This window comes from Larimichthys crocea, chromosome XIV (genome assembly GCF_000972845.2).
Source record: "Larimichthys crocea isolate SSNF chromosome XIV, L_crocea_2.0, whole genome shotgun sequence".
In the NCBI taxonomy this organism is placed as follows: domain Eukaryota; kingdom Metazoa; phylum Chordata; class Actinopteri; family Sciaenidae; genus Larimichthys; species Larimichthys crocea.
The window spans coordinates 8,438,247-8,447,553 of NC_040024.1; the positions used below are offsets into that span (position 1 = coordinate 8,438,247).

At 44.2% G+C, this 9,307-nt stretch overlaps 1 protein-coding gene across 1 annotated transcript; it reads left to right on the top strand.

Annotated features, from left to right (window-relative positions):
• Window positions 1–49: 49 nt before the first annotated feature.
• On the top strand, window positions 50–8,294 carry cyld3 (cylindromatosis (turban tumor syndrome) 3). The gene is made up of 17 exons (XM_019266638.2): window positions 50–234; window positions 418–674; window positions 1,692–1,809; window positions 1,931–2,088; window positions 3,111–3,635; window positions 3,715–3,820; window positions 3,900–4,363; window positions 4,445–4,610; window positions 4,696–4,840; window positions 4,917–5,030; window positions 5,499–5,590; window positions 5,700–5,763; window positions 6,051–6,261; window positions 6,351–6,459; window positions 6,544–6,662; window positions 6,740–6,947; window positions 7,029–8,294. The coding sequence occupies exons 2-17, from the start codon at window positions 507–509 to the stop codon at window positions 7,211–7,213; spliced, it is 2,952 nt and encodes a 983-aa protein (XP_019122183.1). The 5' UTR covers window positions 50–234; window positions 418–506; the 3' UTR covers window positions 7,214–8,294.
• Window positions 8,295–9,307: the final 1,013 nt, after the last annotated feature.

Consider the following 9,307-nt stretch of genomic DNA (forward strand, 5'->3'; position numbering starts at 1 on the left):
CTTCCTACGTGCACCTTGCTCATCGAGAAGTAGTAGTGTGTGTGGAATTTCCCTGTGTCCCAGCAACGCCCACACTGAGCTCCTATTGGCCCAAACCCACTCGCGCTGAACTTTTCTCGCTTCTCATTGGCTCCCGCCGGGGTCAGTCACGGTGCCTTTCTCTTGACGGCGGTGTTTTGTTATTGACTTTAAATGTGACGGTAAACGTTTGACGGGCGGCGGTCGGTGAAGTCGGTGAGTGTTTTATTATTTTAATTTAATTAAATTAACTTTTACGTTTGTTCGCAAAGTTAACGACGTTGTTTTAAAGTCGACAAAATGGCGCTCGTGAAGACACATTAAAAGTTCTAAACGTTCACGAGCGTAACTGACGTTACCTGACGCAGCCGTTAAATAACGTTTCTTCTGATTTTACAGGTGACAACAACAAAAAATAATAGAAAAAAATGAGTTTAACTTCTCCGTGAAGAAGCTCACGTATAAAAAAAAAAAAAAAAGACACGAAGATGTCAGGAGCCCATGAGTCAAACAGGAAGCGACGCCCCCCCCAGAAAATGTTCTTGATCTCGACCGACCTGAAGGTCCAGGACCAGCTGGACGGAACCATTCGGCTGCAGAGGGGGTTCATCTGCCAGGAGCAGGACAAGAGCAGAGGGGACTGCCTCTGGGTCAAGGTGCGAACACACACCTGAACTTATTATGTAATACTCAAGAGTTTAACTAATATAAACTTATATTATTAGTATAATTATAAACTATTAAATGAGCATCTTTAAATATGTTTACAGTCAATATAAACTCAAACTTTATTTATTTATACAGCATCTTTTATGCATAACTAACTAAATAATAAATAAATAATAAAAAAGACAGTAAGAAAAAACAAAACTTACAAGAAGTTTAAGAACAATTGTGTAAAATTTGTATTTTAAATATAAGAATATAAACATGTCTTCATTTTTTTTTATGTCTATGGAGGTGGATAATTAAATATATTTTATTATTTGGACAAATTATGCAATTAAATTATTAATTATATATTCGTTATGTTCTATGGAGCCCCAAAGTCCCCCCAAAAATTCTATTTTCTTTATTTAAAAACTATATTTTAAAACTTCTAAAAATAAAAAAAAATTAAAATTTCTATAGCACCTTTTCAAAACACAGTCACAAAGTGTTTTACAATAAAAACAAACCACAGTAACAAAAAGTTAAAAGCAATACGTCCATAAAAAATAAAATAAAATGTGACATAGGTTATTTAAATTTGTTTTTATTAAGAAAAGTCAAGTATACAAAATATTCAGCATCTCTTGCTCTTCTTACAAGAATATGTACTCATATAAACAGAAAGAGATAGTGCCTGCTTAAATCTGCCCACAGCTTTCCCACATGCATCCGTCTCGCAGTAATTTACATAAATTAACTTTGATTATTATCTATTGTTCAGCTCATGAAAAGGGAATGGAGGTAGTCTGTGACCATTTTCAACTGCAAATTTCCCCTCAAACCTCCTCAGAAATCCTCGTCTTAATCTCCACGGTTCAGGATTCAGTAGAGCTCAGGCTGTGGGCAGATGTTTCGTCTCGCTGATGCTCCACCACGTGTTGCTGAGTCACCCGTTACAAACTGTGAACATAACAAAACGCGCTGATGTCTCCTCCTCCCACGCGTCTTCCTCTCTGCCGCAGGTGTTGGACAATGACATGATGTTAAAACTGGAGAGGAAGTTCCTGCACGAAGTCCCGGCCGAGCTGAGCGGCCTGCTGGAGCCCGTGTCCGACCCGGAGACCCGCGTGAAACTCCTGAGTAATGCTTTAAGAGCAAACATACTTAGATATCCTTGAAAAGACTTATTTCAAGTGGAAACTGTTTGTTATTTCTTCCCTCCGTGGTCGTGTTCATTGTTTCATTGTTCTGTATTTTTCAGACAATCCCGGGAAGTTGCAGCAGTTGGCGGCCTTGCCCGTCGACGCTCCGCTTTGGGTCCAAATCGGCCCACAGGACGAGCTGGCGGAGGCCGAGCTCAAATACGTCGGGCCGCTGACCCGAGGGAGCAGCGCCGTGATCTTCGGGGTGCAGCTCAAGGTGAAGTTCATCCCCACGATACTCACACAGGGTGGAGGAGTTAAACTGATAACACGACGTGACATGTCGTCTGTTTTGTGAAACAATCAGAAAATAACTTTTTATTTCGGCTTTATCAATGGCGGCGCTCCCTCACTCTCATTCACTCTCCGTGTCGCTCAACCACTGCTCGCTCGCTCGCTCTTCTTCGTGTCTCTATTTCGCAGCGTAAATTGTGAATAGCCAGAGTCAGATTTAGAAGCCAGAACACAACAGATACAGTCTCAGTATGACATCGGGTTGCTTTCTTTTCCAAAAGTTGGATCCGGCTCAACTTCTCCGCAACAGGTTGCTGCGTTTTTTTGGCAGACGGAACACTCTACCCCGACTTAAATAAATGAAAAAACCTGCGTGAATGTGCTACTTTTTCTTCTGTCTCGATATCCGTGTCATGAATTTGTTGCTCTGTGAAGCAAATGTTTGATGAAAGATGCTTTTATATATATAGTTATTATTTATTCATGTACAGCTTTACAGACCATTTTAATTTTAAGACAGTGTCTTAAGTCTGCATTCACGTAACGGTAATGTAACGTGACGTCAGTAGGAGTAAACAGCGAGGCTGACATAAATAGCAATATTAAAAACACTGTAGCTGTGTAAGAGGTGTTTACAGGACGTACGTGGATGAAAAGTAGTGTTAAAGTCCAAACAGTCACGTAAAGTTTCATGATGTTTATTCACTAAAAGAGTAAGAACAAACTAGAAAACTAGAAGGAACCGTACGATGTGATACGAAACGAAGCGAGAGAGCCGGTCGCCCTCTTTATCTAACTCCAGCGCGAGTGCACAGGTAAAAAATCAGGTGAACCACGACCACATCCGCCTGTAGCAATCGACGGAAGTTCAAGTGAAACTCAAACTATGTGCACAAGTAGCATCGAAAAACGAGGTTTGAATTCATGAATCTAAATAAATATTTCTTTCCGCGTCACGTGTGATTGGTCAGACGGTTTACCTGTACACACCTGTGTGCTCTGCAGGGTTCAGCAGCAGGTAAAGGAGTAAGCAACGGCTCCTATAAAGGCCTGCGACTCTTCAGCTGCCCCGAGGCGTGCGGCCTCTTCCTGCCGGTCAGCCACATCCGGCTCCGCCGCTGGTCTTCTCGCAACAACGGCGCGGACGCACAGGAGCGAGTACGCGAGCGAGACCGCGATCACCACCAACACCGCAGCAATAATAATCACCCCAGCAACGGGCACCATAGCAACGACCGCCCAAATCATCACCAGCAGCAGCCGAGTCGTCACATCAGTTTCCACCAGCATCGTCCCAGCAGCCCTCCTCTGTCGCAGCCGTTCGGCATCCTCCCTCGAACGGCGGAGTCGGTGGCACCCATCACAGTCCAAAACCAGATTCAGGTCCGAGGCCCGGCGTCGCCTCCGCCGCTCCAGATCGGCCAGCGGGTGTGTTTCCCCCTGGACGACGGCGTGCACGGCGGGGAGGTGTGCTTCTGCGGCCTCCTGCCCGGGCGGTCGTCGTCAGGAGTTTACGTCGGAGTCCTGCTGGTCAGTACGGCGTGAAAACTGTAACATCTCCGACGTTCACGGACTTTGTGTCTTTTGAGTTTCTTGTTTCACGTTACAGGACGCTCCTGTTGGGAGCTGGGACGGGCTTTATAAAGGAGAGAGGCTCTGCCACATTCCTAACGCTCGCTACGGACAGCTTCTGCCAATCAACAAGGTTTCTTTAGGTATGACGGCGTGCGCGCTGCATGTTTTCAGCTTTGGAAGCTCGTAATGTCACAAATACTTTTGTAACTTTTGTTTCAGAGCTGAAGTCGCACCGTCACAACCAACCGTCACAAATTCCCAAATCCATCCTGAAGCACGTCCCGTCCGCCGTCACCAAACCAGCCCCCGTGTTACCTCCCGTCTCTGCCCTGAAGGTCGCCCTGATGCCCCCCAGCAAACTGACGGTCAGACCTCCTCCGCTCCCGCCGCCGAAGCCCAACCTCAAACCTCTGCCTCCGCTGCCGCCGCCTAAACCGCACAGCCCGACCTCGCCGGGCGACGCCGAGCAGCTGCAGCTGCACACCAACGGCGTGCTCGGCCCCCCGTCGCCGCTGAGGTCTCCAGACTACAGGGGAGACGCTGGGGAGAACGGAGAGGCCGGGCTGGAGGGCGAGCTGGAGGTGGGGTCGATGGTGGAAGTGAACGACCCGCCGCTCTTCGGGGTTATCCGCTGGATCGGACGGATCGGTGGGATTTTGGAGAGCGTGGCGGGAATTGAGCTGGTCAGTTTTTAAAATCGGGCTGTTGCTTAGAAACAGTTTTATAAGTGAAATCCATAAAACACCGTACACTGTGTGCGTCAGGATCAGGAGCTGTCTGCAGGAACAGACGGCAGTTACCTCGGCGAACGTCACTTCCGCTGCCCGGCCAACAAGGGGCTGTTCGTCAAGCTTCGCAACTGCAGACGGGACTCCAGGTTTCCCGCCCCCGAGACGCCCGTCAACCAAGTGGAGCGGTGCAACTCTATCGGTGAGGAAAGCTCGTAGCTCGTGTTTTGAAAAATCCAAAATTTAAAGACTCTAAACTCTCTCCTGTCTCTCGGCGTCTTCTCCAGCCTTTGCAGAGTGGGGCAGCGAGCGCGTGGAGGACCACACGCCTCCTCCCGCGGACGGAGAAGAAGCCTGTGAGATCTACCAGGGCTGGAAGAGAGGCATCCAGGGTCACCTCAACTCCTGCTACCTGGACGCCACACTGTTCAGGTGAGAGCACCTCCTCACCTCCAGGTCTCTCAGGTGAGTGAATAACAAATCTAAAGTCTTCTCTGTCTGTCCACAGCCTGTTCTCCTGCTGCAGCTCGGCTGACTGGGTTTTGTTTTGGCCGCCGGACGCCGAAACAGACCAAACCGCTCAGGACCTGCTGCGATGTGAGATAGTCAACCCGCTCAGAAAGTGTGTACTTTAGTTACTCATTACTTTTCAGATGACCCTTTTTTCTTCTGAAATGTTGACTCACATGAGCTGATTGTGGCCGTTCTAGTCGATGTTTCGACCCACGCTGAGATTCTTTTTGTAAAAACTACGTGGCATATTTACATATTTAGAAACAGACTACAGCGCTTCTGTCGGGGTTTGAAACATCGACTGGCCACGATTTAGTTTCAGCGACACGTCACATCAACGCTCTGTGTAGTTTAGACTAACCAACAATGTGTAGTCGTTAAAATGAGCACCAACACATCCTGAACCTCCACTGGCTCCCAGCTCCATCCTCTGATACAAACCTCCTGACTCCACCTCAGTGTAATGTTTTGATGTTTTCACCATGTAAAGTGTCTTATTAAACATCTACAGCAGCGTTTTACGCCGCCGTGAGGATTTTTCTTTGCTGATGATGTTTTTATTTACGTTTAAACGCAGGTACGGATACGTGTGTGCCAGTAAGACCATGGCCCTGAGGCGACTGCTGGAGGCTGCGAACAGCGACACAGGCTTCACCAACCAGGAGAAAGGTGTGTGTAGATTCCTTTCTAACCCCAGGTGTGTGTGTGTGTGTGTGTGTGTGTGTGTTCATTCAGGAATGCTGTCAATGCTGTTGTCTTGTTTCCGTCCGTCCGTCAGATCCTGAAGAGTTCCTCAACAAGCTTTTCCAGCTCCTCCGAGTCGAGCCACTCCTAAAGATCAGGTAACCTCGCTGCCGCCGTGTATCACACACACACGCACACGCACACGCACACACACACACACATACACACTGATGTTCTTCTCTGATACCTGTATGACGGAGGGTAAAGAAGGCTGCAAGTTAAAGTCAGTTCAGCTGTTTTCCTGCACTCTCTGTGCTCTGATGTGGCGTTAATTAATAATAATAACTTTAATTATAGCAGGAAATTAAACCCAGAACATAAAAGATTAATCTTCAGTTTACCTCGTTAAAGACAAACCGTCTCTGTGTTGTCGTCTGTCTTCCAGGTCGATGACTCAGCAGCCTCAGGAGTGTCACCTCTACCAGCTCTTCCCGCCCACCCTTCCTCCCTCCTCCCCCACGTCTCCCTCCTTACCCCTCTCCCCGGTCGACTCCCCCATCCCTCTCGTCTCGCCGTCGTCCAGCCGGATGCGCGTCGCCAGCGTCCAGGCGCTGCTGGAGTCCTCGTTCCTCCACGCCGGCCTCAAGTTTGTCGAGGTGACGGGAGACGCTTGTTGAGGTTTTTTTTTTTTTTTTTCATTTTGAAGTTTGTTTTGAACTCATCGCGTCACGTGTCGCTCCTCCAGGCTCCCTCCTGCCTCTTGCTGCTCATGCCTCGGTTCGGGAAGGACTTCAAAATGTTTGACGCCATCCTGCCCACGCTCAGCCTGGACATCACAGACCTGCTGGACGACAGTGAGGACGACACATTCAGTTTAAAGTTTAAAGTTCTAGCTCCTCCTGAAAAGTGTGTCATGTGAACTCTTGTGGTCTCTGCAGCTCTGAGGCAGTGCAGCATCTGTCAGGCTGTGGCTGAGTGGGAGTGTCTGCAGTGTTACGACGACGTGGACATCACGCCGGGTCACGTGAAGCAGTACTGCGAGACCTGCAACACACAGGTGAGATACGATAGGATGGAGTTTTTTGATCTCACGCCACTGTTTTTACACCAGGTGTTTTCTGTCCGTCTTCTCAGGTCCACAGTCACAGGAAGCGTCTGTCCCACAGTCCGGTGAAGGTCGTCGTCCCCGCGGGCCCGTGGACCGGCCCTCTGCACTGCACCCGCCAGAGAATGTCTCTCTTTGCCGTGACGTGCATCGAGACGAGCCACTACGTGAGCTTCGTCAAGTACGGGCCGCTCGCCACCGATTGGCTGTTTTTCGACAGCATGGCAGACCGCACAGGTGAGAGAGCGTCTCTTTTTTTTTTTTTTTTTTTAAACCAATCACAACAGCTCTCTAATCTCTGTGCACGCTCTGACGCAGGCGGCGAGAACGGCTTCAACATCCCTCAGGTGAAGGCGTGTCCGGAGGTGGGGCGCTACCTCAGCGTGTCGGAGGAGGAGCTGAGCAGAGTGGACCCCGCCTCCTTACGGGAGCCCGCCCGCCGCCTGCTCTGCGACTCCTACATGTGTCTGTACCACAGCCCGGAGCTCAGCCTGTACAAGTGACGGGCGACGAGCCGAGCGCCGAACACGATCCACGCCGTCCAGACCACGAGAACAAAACCTCGCACGCCCGGAATAATGACGTCACGCCGAGCGGATGATGCATTCTGGGTGATCGTAGCTTCAGTTTGTGCCTCTCGTGAAGAGCGAGCAGCAAACCAAAGAAACTTTCTCATGAAGAGCCCAACTCTAATCTGGATTCCTGGATAGAAAACAGATCTATAACTTGTGAAACGGGATAAATATTTAGTTTACCGCAAGGAGACGGACTAAAATAATCTTTTATTTTTCAGCAGATCTCATGTCAGGAGAGGCACAAACTGAAAACGACGACTCGTCTCTGAGTAAATGAGGTTTTGCAGCAGATCAGGGTTTATTTATGTTATTGTTTATTGATTTATGAATGTCTCCATGCACGTCTTGTTGGTTACGCATCAGTTTGAACGTGCAGTATATCCTGTTATATCATCACTGAAAAAAACAGATCACAAATATAAGAAAAACAAATATTGGCTGATGTATTATGAGAATATTTCTCAAGATATTTAAACTGGAATCAGCTCAGACGAGGTCAGAACACTGTTTACTTTTCTTTTCTTAAATCTGAGACGCGAGAATGATTCAGGTTGTGTTAAACTGTTCAAAGAACAAAAAGAACTTGATGAAATGTGACAATCAGCCGCTCGTGAACTCAGTGATGTTATTCTGATGCCTATAACACATGTACACTTTGCACTGCTTCCTTTACATGTCAGGATGTCTGAATATCTAATATATATTATATATATATATATTATCATTGCCTTAAACTGACTGTAAAGACTGCACACAGATGTTTAAAATATGTTTTTGTGTCACTTACGGGTTGTTTAATATATTCCAGCCGCTCACAGAAGGGACGACGTCCTCACAAATAAATGCTTTGATACTCTTCTAGTTTGTTTGTTTCCACAAACAGCATCAAATACTATACTAATAATATGAATATGAAATATTTACCAAAAAAACAGTAAGTGACAGTAAAACCAGCTGTTTGTCAGCAGTCTTGAGGAATCTAAAAATAAAAACAAAAATATTAATTTCATCCTTTGTTTGAATTTAATTATGTGATTGAAGTAAAAGCAAACAAACAATACACCTTGTCAGATGTGACATAAGAAATAAAATAATAGATAAAAATAAAATGATAGATGGATGTGATGGAATAAGAGAAAAAAATATTTAAAAATAAATGTAAATTAAATTCAATACTAGGGTAGAGGGAAGCAATAAAGAAAAATGAATAAATTATAATAAAATAAAAATAAATATTTACATACATGATTTAGTAAGAAAAATAATTAAAAGTTAATAAAATCTAACAATAAAATATTTAGGAAAGACATGATGTAATAAAAAGAAAAAAATCTAATAAAGATAAAATCTAATTAAATGGACGTCAAACAATAAGAAAAGTAATGTACAAATAAATAAAATTAATTACATAAAATTACAATACAAATACAAAAATACAATACAGACGTGAAACAAGAAATAAAAATAAAATCTAATAAAATTAAATAAAATACAAAACTTAGGGCGGACATGATTTAATAAGAAAAAAATCTAATAAAGATAAAATAAATCTAATAAATTTAATGAAATTAAATACAATACTTAGGGTCGACATGATTTGATAATATAAAAAAGTAAAAAATCTAATACAATAAAATATTAGGACAGCCATGATATAATAAGAAAAAATCAATGAGATAAAATCTAATTAAATAAACTTAAATACAATACTTAGGGCAGACGTCAAACAATAAGAAGAATTACAAATAAATAAAATTAAATTACAAAAATACAAACAGACGTGAAACAATAAGAAAATAAAAATAAATAAATCTAATTAAATTAAATTAAATACTTAGGCAGACGTCAAACAATAAGAAAAGTAATATACAAATAAATAAAATTAATTAAATAAAATTACAATACAAATACAAAAATACAATACAGACGTGAAACAATAAGAAATATAAAAAAAATCTAATAAAATAAAATTCAATACTTAAGGCGGACATGATTTAATAAGAAAAATAATATAAAACTAAT